The sequence below is a fragment of the Lycorma delicatula genome, chromosome 4 (genome assembly GCF_047948215.1).
Source record: "Lycorma delicatula isolate Av1 chromosome 4, ASM4794821v1, whole genome shotgun sequence".
NCBI classification, from domain to species: Eukaryota; Metazoa; Arthropoda; class Insecta; order Hemiptera; family Fulgoridae; genus Lycorma; species Lycorma delicatula.
This window is the reverse complement of record NC_134458.1, coordinates 7,066,634-7,088,185: the sequence shown is the minus strand read 5'-3', so window position 1 is coordinate 7,088,185 and position 21,552 is coordinate 7,066,634. Positions and strand designations below refer to the sequence as shown.

The window sequence follows — 21,552 nt, the reverse complement described above, 5'->3', positions numbered from 1 at the left end:
AATTTTTTTTAATAAATATAATGCATTAATTAGTCATTCAACAAAGTTATTGTATTGCAAATCTAAAAAAACAGTTTTCAGACAACAAATTTTTCAGTTTTATTTTAGATATCGTGAAAACTACTGGAGATACAGTTCTGGAACCTATTCTATTCAATGTTTCAGGTCAAAACCATAGGAGACTATTAATTTTGCCTCTTAATTAAAGTTCTAGAAATTTCAGTACAACTTCATTTCACCAGGGAAGCTGAATTACGGGTGAAATCTTTTGCTAGCTGCCTAACTCGCCTAACTCTGGAAAGACCATTTCCAGACCTATGTGTAAGTAAACTTTTTTCATTATTTTGATGAGAGAAATACACCTGTGAAGTATGTTGGTTTCTTCATGGATCATTCTATATATACAAACAGAATAAAAGTTCATTCATGGGTTTTGTTATTTACAATTATCACAAGTGGTAATGATATAAAATGACAGTTTTTATGATGGATCAAGCTAAATGTACGAATTTTACTTTCCTGGTGTGTGTAGCTAGAATAGCTATATTAATATTAAAGGCAAAAGTATGGTGATAAAGTCAAAAATGAAGTATCAGGGTTTTTGCAAATCTTTACAGTTTAGAGTCCAACTAGTGCATCTAGACCAAAAAAACTTATGTACATATGTGTTGCAGAATTTTTGGCTTTATGTCAGAGGATTAAGCAAATTAGGCATATTAAAAAATAAATTGCTCATATTAATAAATAATAATAATAACAAAATATTTATTTTTGATGTGAATATTACAAAATATTACATAAACAACACTTTATAGACGTAACCATGAACTGGTCATCTTATCAGGTTCAGTTCTAATATTGAAAAAGTCTGCTATAAACAAACATAAAATTATAACAATCTAATGATTATGTACATATATAAAAAGAATGCAAAGTAATAAATAATCTAACTCCCAGAAGTAAACCAAATTTTACTATCATTAATGGCTAAATGAAAATAAACTAAAAGTAGACAATAATCAGTACAAGATAACCATCAATCCACACCCACTCTAATGAACATAAATTTTATTAATGTAGTTTGATTATGACCTCACCTTTAAATTATATGTTTCAGTACAGCGGGACTCAGCAATATATATATACTTTATCCTAAATTTGAAGCACCTGGATAGGACACCCACACATACACAAACCTCCATATTTGACTCTTAACTATTAAATTAGCAACTAAATTATATCTGTAAGACCATGCACACCTAATATGTCCTATCAGCCTTTTCCAATCCCTTCCATTAAGTAGATTAATTACCTGTTCCCCTGTTAAGACACTGTTGCCCAGTTTAGAGTTTCTTATATAAGCTATTACTGGCACCTTCTGATAAAATGTGATATGTCTTCTTCCTCCAGCCTATTGCATAATGTGCATAACCACTGCCCGCCCTCCCTACCTGTACTCTTATTTAATCTCTGTGTCCTGAATATTACCAACATTTTGCTCCTGTTAAATTTACCAGTAAAATAATTCCGATCTTTGAGTACATGACCCAGACGATGGTAAATATTGTGAAATAACGACCTTTCCGCATGCGCCATCCATTTCTCTTTTAAGTCCTTCTTCATGCATTCATTCATACCTTTCAGCTATACATTCCACCACCACATCCTCACTAAACTCACAGCCATACCTTTCCGTCATTGACTTCCATACCATATACCATCCTATATTGTGCTCAATAACTTTAATAGCAAATTTACGTGGCCAATGATCTTCTTTTAAGTTTAATATCTTTATAATATATTTATAATTCATACTAAAAGTAAAATTAAATAAATTAATCTAATCCGTTTCCAAGTATTTAACATAATTAGGAGTTGACTGTGGCAAACAGAATAAATTTTAAAATAAAAAACTGTAACAAAACCTCTAATTCATCGAACATATAATAGCCCCAAACATGTCCCCTGTATGTTACCATTGCCCTTGTTACTTTTCAACTTTTCTACTTTTCATCATCCCCAACCTTTTAAAATTAAAATATATGCTTTTTATTCTTTTGCTCTGTCCCACTTTGCTTTAAATATTTAAAAATCTTCTGAAAGTTTATACTTCATATTATTTTTTTTTGTCTTCAGTCATTTGACTGGTTTGATGCAGTTCTCCAAGATTCCCTATCTAGTGCTAGTCGTTTCATTTTGGTATACCTCCTACATCCTACATCCCTAACAATTTGTTTTACATATTCCAAACATTGCCTGCCTGCACAATGTTTCCCTTCTACCTGTCCCTCCAATATTAAAGTGATTATTCCAGGATGCCTTAATATGTGGCCTATAAGTCTGTCTCTTCTTTTAACTATATTTTTCCAAATGCTTCTTTCTTCATCGATTTGCCGCAACACCTCTTCATTTGTCACTCTATCCACCCATCTGATTTTTAACATTCTCCTATAGCACCACATTTCAAAAGCTTCTAATCTTTTCTTCTCAGGTACTCCGATTGTCGAAGTACAAAGCTACGCTACAAACATATACCTTCAAAAATCTTTTCCTGACGTTTAAATTAATTTTTGATGTAAACAGATTATATTTCTGTCTGAAGGCTCGAATGCTATTCAGCATTTTATATCGCTCCTGCTTCATCTATCTAGTAATTCTACTTCCCAAATAACAAAAATTCTTCTACCTTCATAATCTTTTCTCTTCCTGTTGTTATATTCAGTGGTCCATCTTCATTATTTCTACTACATTTCATCATTGTATTATTATTATTATTATATTGTTATCATTTCATTATTATTATTATTATTATCTTTTATGACTACATAGTATCACTTTAGTCAGTCCATTATCCAAGCCTCTTTGATAGGACTGTTTGGGCCTTGCGGTCTTTCTTTCATTTGATTTTCTGGAGTCATTCTGTCTTTGTTCATTCGGGTAGAAGAGTGTTTCTACTGCATACTTGGCTTCTGGTCTTATAACTGTGTTGTAGTGTCTTTTTTTTCTGTTTATTGATAGACATTTTTTACTGTAAGTGTCCCAGGTTAATTTTTGAGCTTTAGCTAGTTTGTTTCTTCTTATGTGGATTGAAGTTTTTTCATTTAAGTTGTTTGTTATTATTACTCCGAGGTATTTAAATTGGGTTACTATTTTGATTTTATTACTGTTTATATTTATTTATTTTAATACTGTTGGTTTTTGGAGCATAATTGCTATATATTGAATGATATTTTGAGGTCAATTTTATTTGCAATGTTTATGAAGTTATAATATCTGTGATTTAGCTTCGTCGATGTCGTTTGCTACCAGTGCCAAGTCTTCAGCAAAACCAAGACAATTTGTTTTGATTTCCCAGCCTATTTTTACTTTTGGGGTGCTTTTTGAGTCAATTCCTCATTGCTATTTTGAGAGCACAGTTGAATAATAGTGGTGAGAGCCCATCGCCTTGGTGCAGTCCTATTTTGATCTCAAAAAGGTTCCAAGAGCTCGTCTCTGAATTTTACCTTCGACTTAGTGTTTGTAAGAGTCAGTTTCATCATGTTTATTAATTTGGTGTGTAGTCCGAGGTGTCTTAGCATTTTTAGTAGGGATTCTCTATGGATGAAGTCATAAGCTTTCTTGAAATTTATAAATGTTATCACCATTTCTCTGTTTTTCTTCCAGTTGTAATCCATTATTAGCTTGAGACTTATGATCTGGTCTGGACAGCTCCTCGTGAGTCTAAAACCTCCCTGGTATTCTCCTAGTTCTTTCTTGAGTTGTGAACCAATCCTGTTGAAGATGATTCTTGAAAGAGTTTTGTATGCTGTATCTAGGTATCATTTTTTGTGTAGCGGATGGATGAGGGCTATCCATCAGTGTTCTGGTAGTTCTTCTTTGATTCAGATGTTGACAAGCTGTTGATGAAGATCAATTTTTGCTGATCTTCCTGCATGCTTCTAGATCTCTACAAAAGTGTGATCTTCTCCCACTGCTTTGTAATTCTTATTCTCACCCAGTGCTTGGTAGACTTCTTTTATTATGGAAGGGTGGATGTTTTCTGGTGGTGTTGTTATTGTGGTATTGGTGTTGAAGTTTAGGAGTTCTGTCTGTTTTTCACAATTTAGAAGTTTGTTGAAATATTTAGCTAGGATTTCCGCGTTGTCATTATTGTTATGAGCAAGTTTACAGTTTTCATTCTTTATTAGTAGGGTTGGGAGTTTGTATTTTTGAAGCTGATTTCTGAAGGTTTTGTAGTAGTCTCTAGATTGTGTTTTATTAAGTTTTTCTATTGAATTCAATGTGTCTTTATGGTATTGACTTTTTATTCTTTGTAGGGTTCATGTAGTTTCTTTTCTTTCTTTTACCAAATTTTGGGAAGAAAGTTTCTGATTTTTGGGATTGGTGAATTAGCTATACTTGAAGTCTTTTCTCCAATGTTTTGTCACATTCACTGTTCCACCATTGATGTTTTTATGGAATTTTATTGGGGCTAATTATTCTGGGATTTGCTTAAGGTTATTAACTAGATCTTCAAAATTATCCATGATTGTTATTTTTTGGTAATTTTCATTTTTGATTTGTTCCATTTTTCTTTTAGTTTTTGGGGCATGGTTTTGTTGCTTTCTTTGGCAGTAAATTTAATTTTAATTTTGACTACCTAGTGGTCTGAGCTTGTGTCTAGTCCTCGGATGTTGTAGATCTCCTTGCGGTATTATTTGTCCATGAAGGCATGGTCTAGTTGTCATTTTCCTTTAGTGTAGTCAGGGTGTTTCCCAGTTTTGAGCTTTTGAGGTTTCCTCTTGAAATATGTGGATTTCAAGATTATGTTGTGGTTTCTGCAGAGATCAATGAGATCTGTCCATTTTTGTTTATTTTCTTTTGGGCAGGTCATTTTCCGATAATGTCATGGTATCTTCTTTCTCTGCCTAGTTGAGCATTGAAGTCTCTGATTATCTGTTTAACATGGTTTTTGGAGATGTTATTTTTAACCAGATTGAGTAGATCCCAGAACTTTTCTGTTTCTTTATGGTCTTTTGGAGAGTTATTTTTATTATTAGTGGGTGCATGGACATTTATTATAGTGTAGATTTTATTAGGTGCTTTTGTTTGGGTGGATGTTGAGATCCTTGGGAACTGTGATTTGAATTTTTGTATGGAGTTTATTATTTTGAGGCTTACTAAAAAGCCTGTTCCAAACTGTGTTTTCATGATAAATGAAGCTGTGAAGTTTGTTTAGATTCAGTTTACTAGACAAATTTCTCCTATTTGTTCCTTTCTTTCTTTTTCTTATTTAGCCTCTGGTAATTACCTTTCAGATAATATTTCAGAGGATGAATGAGGATGATGTATGAGTGTAAATGTAGTGTAGTCTTGTACAGGTCTCAGTTCAACCATTTCTGATATGTGTGGTTAATTGAAACCCAACCACCAAAGAACACTGGTATCCGCGATCTAGTATTCAAATCCGTGTAAAAATAATTGACTTTACTAGGACTTGAACACTGGAACTCTCAACTTCCAAATCAGCAGATTTGGGAAGATGCGTTCACTACTAGACCAACTCGGTGGGTACTCTCCTATTTGTACTGGATATATCTGAGTGCACTTCATGGAGGCTCAATCCAACGTTTGTTAAAGTTGCTAGTTTGTAGAAAGGTAAGGTAAGAAGACCTGAAACCAACCTACCTCAAACAAAACATCTGCTTTTAGAAGTCTGATCCACAGTCTAGTCAACTCATCTGTTTCACCTGAAGATCACATAGAAGAAGTCAGCAACATAAAATACCTAGCACACATAAATGGATAAAATAAGACACTCATTGATATACTTCTACATAAAATAAATAAATAAAAAATACATCTCACTAATATATATAAACAAAAACTGAGAAAATAGCTTACAAATTTGAAACTCTAAATATAACCTTCAGAACATCAATCAAAACAAAACAAATCATTACACATAGAACACAATGCTCCTGGAATATATAAATGAACTGATCTGATCGCACAGTTGTTAATAAAATAATAATTAATATCTCTATTTAATAATTCCTAATTAACAATCCCTATTATTATGAATACTTAGTTCCATTGGTCAGATGGGATTTAGTTTTAAAGATACATATAACACTTGAAAGGCCTCAGCAACACTGAGTAAATATTTGCAATATATTTCATAGACAAATCACAAATTTACCAACATTGTCAACAACTTTGATATTGCACACGTACAGAAAAAAGTCCACATCTTAGACACATTTAAAAATTTGGAAATATCTAAACATTCAAAAACACATAACAATAATATAATAAATTAACAAACATTCAATTTCAACATAATTTTCCACATATTTTAAATATTAGTATGGCTAATAAAATAAATAAATAAAAACTGTCAGCAATATCAAAATAGCAACAGAAAATATTTTGAAGAAATTTATTAAAACTATTTTAATCATAAAATCAGTTTCAAAGTTTCAAATATTGTTGATCTTAAAGTTGTTTCAAAAGTTAATGGTTTAAATAATCTTCATTACTGATATTCATGGACAAAAGTGTAGATAATTATTAATTAATATGCTGAAATAAAAGCAAATTATATCACATTTATGAGATAAAAGGACACATTTTGTAAATACAAGGTAAAAAGCAAAGATATAAGTAGAGGTTTGAATAATTTATATAAAACATTAAATTTTCTTTTTTTATGAAATTAAAAAAAAGTTTGAAGGTTTTATTTTCTTATAAATAATTATTTTTATAAAAACATTTTTTATTAACAATCCAACTAAAAACCAGTTTTTTAAATACATTTTAATTTTCATTGAAATACTGGAATTAATACCAAACCTTTGAATTTTATTTATCATATAATTAGCCATGTATTGAATATGGCTGACAACAACTGTGTGGAGGAATACTGTAGATGATATATAAGCCACTTATATATGTAATAACAGTAAAAATTTTTTTTTTTTAATGACCAATTGAAACATGGATTTGGAATAGCCCTTGTGTGACTAATTGCAGAACTTTAATATGCATCCAGGGCCATGATAAGAAAGTGGGGACCCTAATTTTGTGCAGAAAGAAAACACTCGTAATATACAGATTTTTTTATGATATAGCTATACTTCATTTGTCTTATATGAGAAAGTATTACCTTACTGCATCATTATCATTATTGTGATAATTATAATGATGTTAATTTTTTAAATTTATCTTTTTGTTTTAGAATCTCTAGATTAAAAAAAACTTAGAGGCAGAAAAATTGTTGTTGTTTTAAATGTGAATGACATTTTGAATTTTTTTGTTATGCATGGGCCACATGGTAATACTTTTTCAATTTAAGTTAGAAACAACTTTGAAAATAACATAAAAAATACATTTCAAGTCAATAATAGAAGATTGCTGTTTAATAATTTGTTTATTACCATACTAATTATTATAATAAATATTTCTAAAGATTAGCTTATTAGAATTTTTTGAGTTCATTTATCAGTTTTTTGTTTTATTTTGGACTAGTTTTGCAATTGGTGGAGATGGAAATATTTATGAAGGAAGAGGCTGGAATGCAGTGGGATCTCATGTACGTAACTACAACAGTATAAGTCTTGGAATTGTTCTAATTGGAGATTATACCAGTAAGTAATTTAGTCATTAGTTTAAACTAAGGTTAAAAATAAGCAAATTCTGCTTTTCTTATTTTTCATGGCAATTACTATGATATTTATTGGCTCAGCTAGTAAAAATAATAATAATTTTATATTTCTAATATCACTAAAAAGGGTGAAATAAAAAAAAGTTCTGCCTTTAAAATAGAGTTATTAAAACTTCTAAAAATTAAAGTGACACTACAAGAAAGGTTAAAATTTAGTCATTAATATTAATATGCTATACTGATTCATTTATTTTCAAGTGCTGCATAACTTCATTACCATAGCAAAGTTACAGTTTGTTATACTTATAACTAAATCTACAGTGTAATAAACATAAACTTATGTATAACAATTTTATAAAAATATCACAAAAATATTATGTTTATAGTTATAAAAAGAAATTAGTTTTACCATCCTGACTAATTGATTAAATTGTACTCTTTTGGTTTTAAATTAATATTTTTTTATTTTTAACACAGCATTCTAAATATTTTAAATAAATTAAATTTTGAATAACTTAAATCCCAAATAATGGGGACCTCTATCAAGTCGTAAGAAAATTTATAAAATTAGTTACCTTGAGCTATATTTAGTAGTCAAGATCAAAATGTCTGCTTTGTAAAAGTATAAAAAAAAAAAAAAAACGGAATAAAATCAGTCATTATTCTTAGGGGTTTGATAATTTTACATGAACTCTCATAAATTATACATTAAGGAAAGTATGAGGAACTTTCAGAATAAAAAATATGGCCATTTTAATCGTTTTTAGCATATTATTGTTTTTAGGGTTTAGAACAGTTTTTCTGAGAGTGTTTAATAATTAAAAATAAGTATTGCATTTCTTTATTTATAGGGCATTTGATTTTTCACGGGGCGAAGTCTCATCATTTAAATATCTTTAATTTTTACACGACTGCCAAAAAGGAGTGTAATGTTTTTAGGGTGTATGTATGTATGCATGTATGTTTATTCCAACATAGCAGCTCAACGGCTGAACCAATTTAGATGTATGACCCTGCGTTGGAATCCTTACATCTCCAGGAGTGTCATAGGATATATAAATATGTATATATATATATATATATAACCATGTAGTAGTGGAGATTTGCCGGTTGAAGCAGAAACTTTAATGAATTGAATTAATGTACTGTGAATGGTAAGACTCTATCAGTGTAGTAGCTGGGTTTGAACTGAATAATTCAAATTGATCCAATGAATAAAATTTAAAAAATAATAGAATTACATTTAAGTTAAATAAAATAATATTAAATAATTTAAAAAAATTCTGCATAATAATAATGGGCTTCCCATAGGGACTGCGTGTGAGGCTAAAGTGGTGAGGTGATAGGTTGAATGCTGACTTTTGAATGTATCAGGTACACTCTCGATCTAGCAGATCACAGTTATTTGGAAAGTTTGTTATACCTTCGCAACCAATCTTCTGATTTTCATAATTCAAACGGGGTATTTACTAGTATAATACAAAATCATGTTGAAACCAAATCAGAACAAAAATTAACTGATATACTCAGAAAAATCAAGTGGCCTGCACTATGCCGAGACCACCTTGAGTCCGACGAGCTTCCACAGTCTTTGTAGAGTTTTCTGATAGTACAATTAGAAATAATGCTGTCAGCATCGGATTGAGGATTGAGCTCAATATAGTCAAATTTGGTGCTTTAGAGGGACAGGGCAAAGTGGAATGGCGTATGCTACCAATAATATTGTGTTGGGCTGTGACCGTGCATAAATTACAAGGGACTACCCTAGACATAGCTGTAGTATATCTGAGCACTCAAATCTTTGCCAATGACCAGGCCTAGGTAGCACTGAGTCACGTGAGACAATTGGAGAGAAAACTGTTAATTATTTGGATCTTAGAAAATTGCTGTATGATCCACACAATAAAAAGTTTCTCGAGGAACTCAACTGCTTGAGACATCTGTAAGTTTAGATTGGTATACACCAATTAAATAAATAAATTGAAATGTTTACAGTTTCTCATTTTGCTCAGTACGTTAAATATCTTATATCTATTGTTTTCGAATCGTGAATTTTTCTCGATGATCACTAAAAATTATTAAATAATAAAAACAATTAAAAAGCATGACTACCAAAAAATAAATAGATTGAACTAAAAAAACGACAATAAATTGAATTAAAAAAAAGAAGAAAAGAAGGTACAGAAATAAAGGACTAAACATCGTTATGCAGTAATTAAATAAAATAACGGGTGACCAATCAACTGTCAGATAGTTTTTTTAATGCAGTCGGGGGGCTCTTAATATAGGATAATTACTAATCAGAGCTCTTTAATGTAGGATAATTCAGAGCTCCATCTTAAATTGTTTTTATAATGCACCAATAAAATTTATAGCAGTTCTTAACTATTTATTATTTAGGGGATTAATCTGCTTAATTATACTGAAATATTTCTGCACATTGAAATTTTTGAGAGTTTTAAAGACTTTTATTTTACAATTTTATCACTGTAAAAATGGTTTCTCTCATTCTTGGAATTTTTGTCTGCCTTTCTGTTTGCAAGAACAATTAATATAATTTTAGTGAAGCTTAACTACCAGAAACATTGATTATCAGAAGAAATGATAGTTTACTTAAATTTAAGAAATACCATGTGAATGTAAGTAACATCTCCTATATTAGTTCAAACATCTTTTACTATTACCTTCTCAGTCTAGCAGACAAAGGCAGTATGGTGGTTGACCCGATTCCCATTATGTGAAATTACTACTGTTCTCAATCAATTACAAATGGAATCCAATCCCTATTCAGGGAAGAAGGTATAGATGATTTAGAAAGTGGAGAGCTGAATAAAAAAGATAATTAACCCATAGTGGAACTGTAAACTTCTTGGAAGATAATGTTAGTTTACTCTCTTGGCCAGAAACCAAAGATATTATTCCAGCAATTAGCATTGGTAAATGCTTTTGATTTTTAATACAATCAAACTGTGATCTTATTTTAGCCAATTACTGCAAGTGCTGTAGTAGTCTGTCAGAATTTTACTATTTGATCAATGTTTATCTACATCATTCATTTTATACAATAAATGTTAAATTTCATCTCTGTTTAAAGGGTGTATTCCATATTTTTTAGTGTTCCTGTTGTAATATCATTCTAAAGTTCTCAGTTTATGTCAATTTCATTAAATTTGTGAATTAACAACTAGTTCCAAAACATATGATGCTGATTCAAACAATTCCTTTCAATCATAGATTTCCTTAATTTAAAAAGTGATCTTTTTACACATAATTGATCATATAATGTGGACTAGTTATAGGTTTTGGGTAAGATGATAAACAACAACAACAACAACAACTAGTTATAGGTTTTGGGTAAATAATCCAGAACCAAAATGTTTGATTTTATATTATAGCAGACTGCAAGAATATGATCGACAACCATACGTGGCTGGCTACTTGACAGTGTTATGAAAAATTCACATTCATTTCAGTTTAGATTGATAAGAAGCAAAACTTATCTTTTTCATGTAAAAATGTTTAACTTTTTTTGTAAATTAGATTTTTAGCAACTTATTTTGTTATCGTTTACCTACAGATATCCAAAAGCAAGGACCATTTTCATGCAATTTAATTTTTATGACTTAGGTTGTATTTTTATCGCCTTTAAGTTAAAACAAGGTTTATGTGAAAAAATAATTTTTTTTTCTCCAAAAAAGCAGAACAAAAACAGCATTCCAGCACCAGTGCACCCCTAATCCTTAAGTATGATGGTCTTGTTTACATCTGAAATGATTCAGGAAGTAGCATCCTGAAAATTGAAGTATATGAAGCAAAAATACGAAGTGAGTTCAATAAACTGGTTTTCATATACCAATGAACTTAAAGAGTTTTGCTGCGTAGAATTTATTAATTGCTGGTAACCACAGCAGTCTTCCTACCAGTTAAATCTAAAAATAAAACAAAAGATAATTATACCAAAATTTCAATTTTTGTGTAACAATCTAATAGTTTTAGATAATCTGACACAAATTACTCACAAAAATGGCCTAGTCATTTCTAACAATGACTAGGTTTACTAGAGAAACAGGTTTAATGACAGTTTTACAAGAGAAAGTGAGAAGTGAAGTAATTTCCCATTATTGCTGAATGTGCTGCCGCATATTAGCAAGGCAAGTTCTCTAAAATGAATATGATATTTAGCTTTCAATGTTTATCACAGAAACTACTGCATGATGTTCATCATTACTTTCATAGAAAGCAATTCAGATTTTTCTTATGCCAATTGTTCCTTATATGATTTCATAAATTACTACCATGTCAAAGACTGTGCATATAGTGTAAAACAACAAGTAGTTTTTAACAGAATTGTATCCACTGTCTCTAATTGGAAAAGAAAGTTTAATTATATTACTATATATTCAAAATTAAATTTTTTGATTGACAATAAAATTTGCTTTTCAACTATTACAGAGACAGATCCATCAACAGAAATGCAAGATAAAGCTCAAGCACTGATTGAGTTTGGAGTACAGAATAATTACATTCAGAAAGACTATCCTTTGTATGGCCATAGACAACTTGGAAGTACATCTTGTCCTGGAGATAAATTTTATGAAACTTTAAAGACATGGCCTCACTGGAAATTGAAATAGATTTTTGCATTTTAAAACAAATATCTAAGTGTAAGATTTAAATAAAATATTAAGTTAAGAGTATACAATACTAAAACAATGTTCTTCTATTATTTTATTATTAATAAATATTAAATAGTATTATTTTATTATAAATAAACATTATATAGTGTTATATTATTATTAATAAATATTAAACTTTATTATTTTATTATTAATATTATTACTGTTTAAGATATACATTTAATTTAACCCTTGTAAAGTTAAATGATAACCAAAGTAGTTTTGTATTTTATCAGTTATTTATTTGTGTACTCTACTATTTTTGTTCATCATGGTTAATGCTATATTTTTAACCCAAAATTCAGAATTTACTAGTTTAAATTATTAATTGTCTGAATATATGCAAATGATGAATAACAGTTTTACTTGTACAGTACAAAGGATAACCATGACTATTAATTTTATGATTAAAAATTATCTTTAAATGAAACAAGGACATTATCTAACATGAATGTATTATTTTGATGCTTAGATTGATCAAGTTATAAAATATTTTCTCGTTATCAGTTTTTAAACCTTTTATAATTAGATTGGTTATGTTCAGCTCAAAATCATATATATATTAGTATAGTGGAATAGGATGTATAAAAAATAATTGATTTTGTAATTTTATTACTTTTTAAGATTATAATACAAGGATAATTTAATGATATAAATTACAAATAAATTGAATATATAATCTGCATCATGTATGTTTGGATTCAATGTAAAAAAAATAAAATACTTCAGCATAAAGCTGGATTAGAGAAATTATTTCTACTATGACTAACTGATTTCATACATATCGTTTACCTCTTGATAAAATCAGATATCAATAACCATCAGAAAAATAAAGAAACCAATTTATTATAAACAGTTTAATATTATACATTAATATGAACTCACCAGAAATTTAATTTTTATTTAAATCTTTAAATGAAGATTAATAAATCTTAAAAACTTTTAATTTAAATAAAAGTTTTAAAATGTTTGTATAAGATTTTAAAGTGTGATAAGTCAAATTTAATTTAAAGATTTTTAATAAAATTTAATTGATTTTAAAAATATTTTTAACATAAAATTATAAGTGAATAAGTACAATATTATCATGGATTACAAGTTTATGATGTTTTTAGTGATATATATATCACAAAAAACATCACAAACATATATATATATATGAAGCTGATGATGCAAATCAAGTTCACGAAAGCACTTCTATTTGTGTAATGAAATACACAAATATTAAAGCGATTATTCCAGGATGCCTTAATATGTGGCCTGTAAGTCTGTCTCTTCTTTAACTATATTTTTCCAAATGCTTCTTTCTTCATCAATTTGCCACAACACCTCTTCATTTGTCACTCTATCCACCCATCTGATTTTTAACATTCTCCTATAGCACCACATTTCAAAAGCTTCTAATATTTTCTTCTCAGGTACTCCAATTACCCAAGTTTCACTTAAATATAGAGCTACGCTCCAAACATATACTTTCAAAAATCTTTTCTTGACATTTAAATTAATTTTTGATGTAAATAAATTATATTTCTGACTGAAGGCTAGATTTGCCTGTGCTATTCAGCATTTTATATCGCTCCTGCTTTGTCCATCTAGTAATTCTAGATCCCAAATAACAGAATTCTTCTACCTTCATAATCTTTTCACTTCCTATTTTTATATTCAGTGGTCCATCTTTGTTATTTCTACTACATTTCATTACTTTCGTTTTGTTCTTGTTTATTTTCATGCGATATTTCTTGTGTAGGATTTCATCCATGCCGTTCATTATTCCTTCTAAATCATTTTTACTCTCAGCTAGAATTACTGTATCATTAGCAAATCGTAGCATCTTCATCTTTTCACCTGTTTCTCCGAATCAAAATTGTTCTTTAACATCATTAACTGTTAGTTCTATGTAAAGATTAAAAAGTAACGGGGATAGGACATCCTTGTCAGACTCCCTTTCTTATTATGGCTTCTTTCTTATATTCTTCAATTATTACTGTTGCTTTTTGGTTCCAATTGTTCTTCTATCTCTGTATTTGAACCCTAATTTTTTTATAATGCTGAACATTTTACTTCAGTCTATGTTATCAAATTCCTTTTATAGATCTATAAATGCCAAGTATGTTGGTTTGTTTTTCTTTAATCTTCCTTCTACTATTAACCTGAGCCCTAAAATAGTCCCTTGTCCCTAACTTTTCCTGAAATCAAATTGGTCTTCTCCTAACACTTCTTCCACTCTCCTCTCAATTCTTCTGTACAGAATTCTAGTTAAGATTTTTGATGCATGGCTAATTAAGCTAATTGTTCTGTATTCTTCATATTTATCTGCTCCTGCTTTCTTTGGTATCATGACTATACACTTTTTTTGATGTCTGACGGAACTTCTTCTTTTTCGTAAATATTATACACCAGTTTGTCTAATCTATGAATCGCTTCCTCACCTGCACTGAGCAGTAATTCTAAAGGTACTCCGTCTATTCTAGGAGCCTTTCTGCCATTCAAATCTTTTAATGCTCTCTTAAATTCAGATCTCAGTATTGTTTCTCCCCTTTCATCCTCTTCAATTTCATCTTCTTCCTCTGCAACACCATTTTCTAATTCATTTTTTTTTCTAATGCATTATTAGATTTTAATTTATGTACCCCAAAATTTTCCTTAACTTTCCTGTATGTTCCGTCTATTTTACCAATGTTCATTTCTCTTTCCACTTCTGAACACTTTTCTTTAATCCACTCTTCTTTCGCTAGTTTGCACTTCCTGTTTATAGTATTTCTTAATTGCCGATAGTTCCTTTTACTTTCTTCACCACTAGCATTTTTATATTTTCTACATTCATCTATCAACTGCAATATATCGTCTGAAATCCAAGGTTTTCTACCAGTTCTCTTTGTTCCGCCTAAGTTCGCTTGTGCTGATTTAAGAATTTCCTTTTTAACATTCTCCCATTCTTCTTCTACATTTTCTACCTTATCTTTTTTACTCAGACCTCTTGTGATGTCCTTCTCAAAAATCTTCTTTACCTCCTCTTCCTCAAGTTTCTCTAAATTCCACCGATTCTACTAACACCTTTTCTTAAGGTTTTTAAACCCCAGTCTACATTTCATTATCACTAAATTATTGTCGCTATAAATGTCTGCTTCAGGGTAAGCTTTGCAGTCGACGAGTTGATTTCTAAATCTTTGCTTAACCATGCAATAATCTATCTGATACCTTGCAGTATCTTTTTCCAAGTGTATATTCTTTTATTATGATTTTTAAACTCGGTGTTGGCAATTACTAAATTATACTTTGTGCAAAACTCTATAAGTCGGTCCCCTCTTTCATTTCTTTTGCCCAGCCCGTATTCACCTACTATATTTCCTTCCTTGCCTTTTCCATTCTCCAACTATTATTAAATTTTCATACCCTTTTATGTATTCAATTGCTTCATCAATTTCTTCTTATACACACTTTACCTCATCATCATCATGGGCGCTTGTAGCCATATACACATTAACAATCGTTGTTGGTTTAGGATTTGATTTTATCCTTATTACAATGATTCTGTCGTTATGCATTTTGAAATACTCTACTCTATTTCCTATCTTCTTGTTCATTATGAAATCTACTCCTGCCTGCCCATTATTTGAAGCTGAGTTAATTATTCTAAAATCACCTGACCAAAAGTCATTTTCCTCTTCCCACCGAACCTCACTAATTCCTACTACATTTGTCCTATCCATTTCTCTCTTTAAATTTTCTAACCAACTAACCTTTTTTAGACTTTTAAAATTTCACACTTCGACTTGTAGACTGTTATTTTTTCATTTTCTGGTGACCCCTTCCTTAGTAGTCCCTACCCAGAGATCCGAACGGGGGACTAGTTTACCTCCAGAATATTTTACCAAGGAAGGCGTCTTCATTTTTGTTATACAAATATGCAGAGAGCTACATTTTCTTGGAAAAAAAGCAGCTGTAGTTTTCAATTTCTTTCAGCTGCACAGTACTCAAGAGGATTGAGTGATGTTGATATGTCCATTTAAGTCGTCCTGACCTATGCCCTTAACTACTGAAAGAGCTGCTGTCATCTTTCAGGAATCATTACTTAGTCTGGCTCTCAACAGATAACTCTCCGATATTCAGTCCAGCTACTCTGTATCTCTGTGCACTCAAGCCCCCTCACCCTGATTAATTAATAACCCTAATCACATTGAACATTAAACAATCCAGATTGTTGAAGCTTTACTATACATTCTACTGCTTTATATTACATACAGTATATACAAGCAATTCCCTTAAATTTACTTGTATACACTTAAACTATGTAGAATGTATTATATTTATGGTTTAATTTTTTGTTTATTTCTGTGATATTATTTGACACTCTTATTGACAGTGTGAATAATAACAAAAAAGAGGAAAAGTAATTTGTATTTTTCTGTAAATATGCCAAAGTAATAATGAGATTGGTCCTTGATAAATTATTTAACTGAATACCTTACAACCTGATGATTTAGCAGCACCTAATATTATTACACCTATGGAATAACATCCTGAAAATTAAAGGCTATAAAAGAGAAGGATAATGTGAAAATGGCTGATGAGATATTTAGCTATTATTTCCCACATATTGCCAAAGTTAAAAATAAAATTTGGTATAGGGTGCAAAATTTATTGCTGTTAATGAGCTATAGCAATTGATGCCATTTAAAATTAATAAACTTAATGATCAACTGTTAAATAAAAAGAAGATCAACATTTGGATATCTTGAGTCTGATATAGCCATATTACGTATTTTGTGATAATAATATTAAGTACTTTGTGGAGCAACTGAATTCATGATACCGTAACACATTGTTTATTTTTCATAGCTTTTATTGAAGAAATAAAAGTTAATTTATCAACACAAATGGTAAGTTAATATTTATAAAAAAAGAAAAAATGATCTCTTGATGATCGGCAAAGAATAAGACCCAAAAATTCTCATATAAAAACCAACAATTCTTTGATGGGTTTTTTCTTTTAAATGATCACAAACAAAATTTTACATGCAAAACCATATATAAAAATGATGTACAAGTGAATCGTGAATTGCATAAAAGAATTCAAAACTAAACAGTCGCCAAAGTTTATTTTATATTACTTATTGCATAAAAAATTAATTCTTCATAGCTTTTATTAAAATAAAAATAAAAAGATCTTTACATACACAAACCTAAATAAGATATGCATAAAAAATGGGGTAGAAAAAAATACATGAGATGGGGGTCAGCATATCATTACACCACTATTTTGTTTCTTTGATAATTTTTAACATAATTGTGAACAAGTAATATTTTTCGTGTACAAACGAATTGTGTGTGTGTGTGTATATATATGCTAAAATATATAATAATATAAACTAAAATTACAGGGTGTGAGTTGTTCCTGGTGTAATTTATTAACAAAATTTTATACAAGTGTGGGCAAACCATTTTATACTTCTATCTCATATTCCCACAGCAAAAGCTTTGAGCTTATCTGGTGAATCAATCATAAAAAAAATATAAAAATTCTTCATGCACAAACAAACTACCTGAATGTTAAGATTTCCAAAGTGGGGGAGGGACTGGCTAAATGCATCTGTAACAGTGATTAAGTGGGATGGATTTGGGTTTTTACGATGGATGAACTTGTGTGGGTTGGCGAAGGCAGTGGAAAAAAGTTTGGGAGGGGTGAAAATGGTGGAGCGGGTGGCTAAGTAAGAAGATATTTTCATTCCATTAGATTCGGCACAGAGCCTGTAGAACGTCGAATTTAGTGAGCATACAGTTATTTACTACTGGATTATTTTTTTTATTAATATCAAGTAAGTAAGCTCGCTTTTATTTGTAAAAAAATATTTTTTTTTTTTAATTCTTTGAGTACTTTAAAAAAAATAAAAATTTAAAAACATACAAGTAAACAGCTTGACTTTAATAAATTTATTTTAAAAGATATAAAAAATATTTTCTCACAAACAATAAATCGCTTTTTTTATTATAAACGATCATGATTTATTTTTGTTTGTTTATTTGTCAAAAAATTAATAATTTTATCTGTAAAAAATAAAATTAAAAAAATCTTATTGTGCGAGTAATATTTACGAGAAAATTTGGCAAAACGTTTGAACAAAAATATCAAATCAAAAGTCTCTCTTTCAGAAAACAAGTAGGAAGATCATCCGATATCGAGGATGAATAAACGCAAACATGAAACGGCCTTTGGAATGTAAAACAGTTTTTTTAACGGTACAAAAATAACATTCTCAGTTATTCTATAAGAATATTACTGACATATCTTATAAAAAAATTTACTAAACGAGTATTCAAATATATAATTTTTTTAATGACATCATTTAATAAAAACGGGAAAATGATGAAAAAATACAAAAAATTCTTTATTTAAATACGTAAAAATTATTTTAAAAAAATCATACTTCATAATCGATAAATTCGATTTTTATGTTATTTATCTAATATCAAACCTAATGAAATTTAATAGTTCGATTAGTCAAAGGTTAAATAGCTAGGAACTTCTTCAGAATAACTTTGTCGACAAAATTTCTTGAAATCTCATTATTACAGGTTTCATAATTTATCATTTTACTCTAACGCATTGTTGAAGTCGCAAAATCTTTTTCGATGAGATATAAATAATCTGTTTTATGATGCATACGATGCCAAGCATTTGTTTTCTTTTCCTTGGCATTCCATTAAAACAAATCACCTAGCTGTTGCACTCAATAGACAATAAAATGTTTTCAGTCGAGACGATTGTGCTGCGGACATAAACCGTTTTTTCGGCGAGGTCACCACCTACGTACTTGTTCTTTGTGACAAATTTATGATGATGATGCTCGCTTACGGTAACCGTTCTCAACCTTCCGCTAATCGGTACCGGGCTACCGACTGTTGTGCTATTAAAAAATCTAATTTTCATTTTATTATTTTAATTGAAACGAATGTATGCTCGATTTCCGTACATAAAATGAGAGTTTTCCGAAATTAATTTTACGAATAGATTCATTATTTTTTTGTTGTGTGGACTTTTTTTAATAGTTTTAAACAAACTCTTCTCTTTTTAAATTGTCATAGGTGCAAAATTTATTTAAAAAAAACTTGTTTCAATTGCATTCATTGTAATACTTGGTACAAAAAATATTGTAACAAACATATATTTACTGCATTCCTCTTAGTACTTGAATAGAAAAACCAGTCGATTTACATATAAGTCTGGAAAGCATATTTTACCGATTTTTCTGTTTATAATTTTTAAATACATATTTATATCTTAAAAGCATATAACTTATTACTCATTTCTAAAATAAAATCCGCACATTCAACCGAAATTTTCCAGAAAATGAATAAAATCGAAGTTTTTAAATTTCAAAACGTGTCTACATTTATTTCTTATATCATTAACTATTATTTTAATAAATTTTTCTTTAATCTGCTAATTATTAAGCACCTGTTTAAAAAAAAAATACGCTTTAAATCGGTCAAATATGATTTCAAAGCTCACTTTGTGGCTTAGATTATTACAGTGAGTTACTGTTTAGATTGCAATTGTCAAACTTAGATTTGGACAAAACATTTTCAATGTTTTTCTCGCATATACGTGCTATCTTTAATTGTGCGGACTGAATGATAATGGTACTAGTTTTTTTATCGTGATTTTGAAGGGTAAAATATTGGTTTTTATCGTTATTTGCCCTCCGTAAATTAGTCATATAGACCGATATTTAGCAAATATTCAATTCTAACATATATATGTGTTTATGTATAATAATCTGCTACCATCAAACAGAAAAAAATTATTTATTTAAAAAAAAATATCAACAATCTCGGTCAAACCAAACTACAGATCTACATATAACCTGGGTGTAAAATAAGATGTCCTTATTATACTTTCGTTATCATTAGAAAAAACAATTTTTCGTGTAATTTTTACTTCCTTGTACGAAGTAAAAATTTTGATTTCCAGATTTCAAGGGAAATATCCATTTTGACTAGTTTCGGCGTGACGTCTGTACGTACGTTCGTAGGTATGTATCTCGCATAACTCAAAAACGATTAGCCGTACGATGTTGAAATTTTGGATTTAGCACTGCTGTAACATCTGCGTGTGCACCTCCCCTTTTGATTGCAGTCGACTTGACCAAAAATGTTCAAAAACCCAAAATCCCCCAAAAAATTGGATTTTGGAGTTTTTCTAAACTGCAGTAATAAGCTCTCGTTGAGAGCTTTTCAACGGTAAGTTTTTTTATGAAAAAAAATCAGAAGTTATTAATGGAATAAAATTTTATGCATATTTCACTTATAAAATATGTGTATATGTAATTTAATGGCGCACATTGAAGTCATGTGGTGTCCACTCCACATTTTTTGTTTTATTTTTATTTATACTTCAATTTATTAAATTTTATTTACTTAAAAACCGTTAAACCGAGACGACTTTTTCTGCGATAAGAAATTTTCCGTTAATCTTTTTATTAATTGGACGGAAGGTTTTTTAAACGAGATGGTATTTAATTAAAAATGGTTACAGAAGAATAATAAGGCCCTTTCTGGTGGCTATATTACAAGAAAAAAATTCTATAGTCTGGTTTATTCTTTTTTTTTAAATTTAGTTGAAAAAGAAAACTAAATTTTTAATAAACGATGAAAATATAACATTTAAAAAATATTCGACCGATTGCAAGTTAACCTGTTCATCTTCGCGCACTTTCTTCTATATTAAATAATTTACTTGTATTTGATAAAATCGAATGATTAATTAAAAGAAAGTAAATTACGGGTCATAAAATTTATTTTTTTCAAATTTTTTTCTTTTACTGAATTTTATTGAAAATATTTGCTTAAAAACAGCAAATTCTATAAAAAGGATCTAATAAAAAAAACTCCACAGAAATAGATTATATTTTATTTATTTACTTATAAATTACACGGTCCAAAAGTCAGAACCCATTAAATGATATTAACATTTAAGTTATTTTATTTTAAAATAACACTACACTACACTACACTATGGAATGCTGAGGCAAACTTTTATATACTGAAAAATCTAGATATATTTTTGTAAAAAGCAATTACAATTTTTTTTTGTTCGCCTTTTATCTTTGGTTTTGCAGTGAACGCTTCACTTTTTTAAAATACTCCAGAAGTAAAATCGCGCAAATGTGAGAGGTGACCTAAATAGCATTCATAGAACCCCGTGTTTCAGTAAATATATACATAAAATAT

The 21,552-nt window shown here is 29.5% G+C and overlaps 2 protein-coding genes and 1 long non-coding RNA gene across 4 annotated transcripts in view; 2 read left to right on the top strand and 1 right to left on the bottom strand.

Moving 5' to 3' along the window:
* LOC142323077 (peptidoglycan-recognition protein SB1-like) overlaps positions 1-13,080 on the top strand; it is a 46,018-nt gene extending 32,938 nt beyond the window's left edge. Inside the window, exons 4-5 of the mRNA XM_075362240.1 lie at positions 7,510-7,628; positions 12,098-13,080. Of these exons, the coding sequence (XP_075218355.1) occupies positions 7,510-7,628; positions 12,098-12,279 (301 nt within the window). The 3' untranslated portion in view covers positions 12,280-13,080. The remainder of the gene's footprint in view (positions 1-7,509; positions 7,629-12,097) is intronic.
* Positions 1-21,552, bottom strand: part of LOC142323078 (uncharacterized) — a 44,694-nt gene that overhangs the window by 2,748 nt on the left and 20,394 nt on the right. Inside the window, exon 2 of the long non-coding RNA XR_012756015.1 lies at positions 5,668-5,767. This is a non-coding gene — a long non-coding RNA (uncharacterized LOC142323078). The remainder of the gene's footprint in view (positions 1-5,667; positions 5,768-21,552) is intronic.
* Positions 17,983-21,552, top strand: part of LOC142323073 (uncharacterized) — a 105,244-nt gene continuing 101,674 nt past the window's right edge. For both annotated transcript variants that reach the window (XM_075362229.1, XM_075362228.1), the window contains exon 1: positions 17,983-18,137. The gene's annotated coding sequence lies outside the window, so the exon portion shown is untranslated. The remainder of the gene's footprint in view (positions 18,138-21,552) is intronic.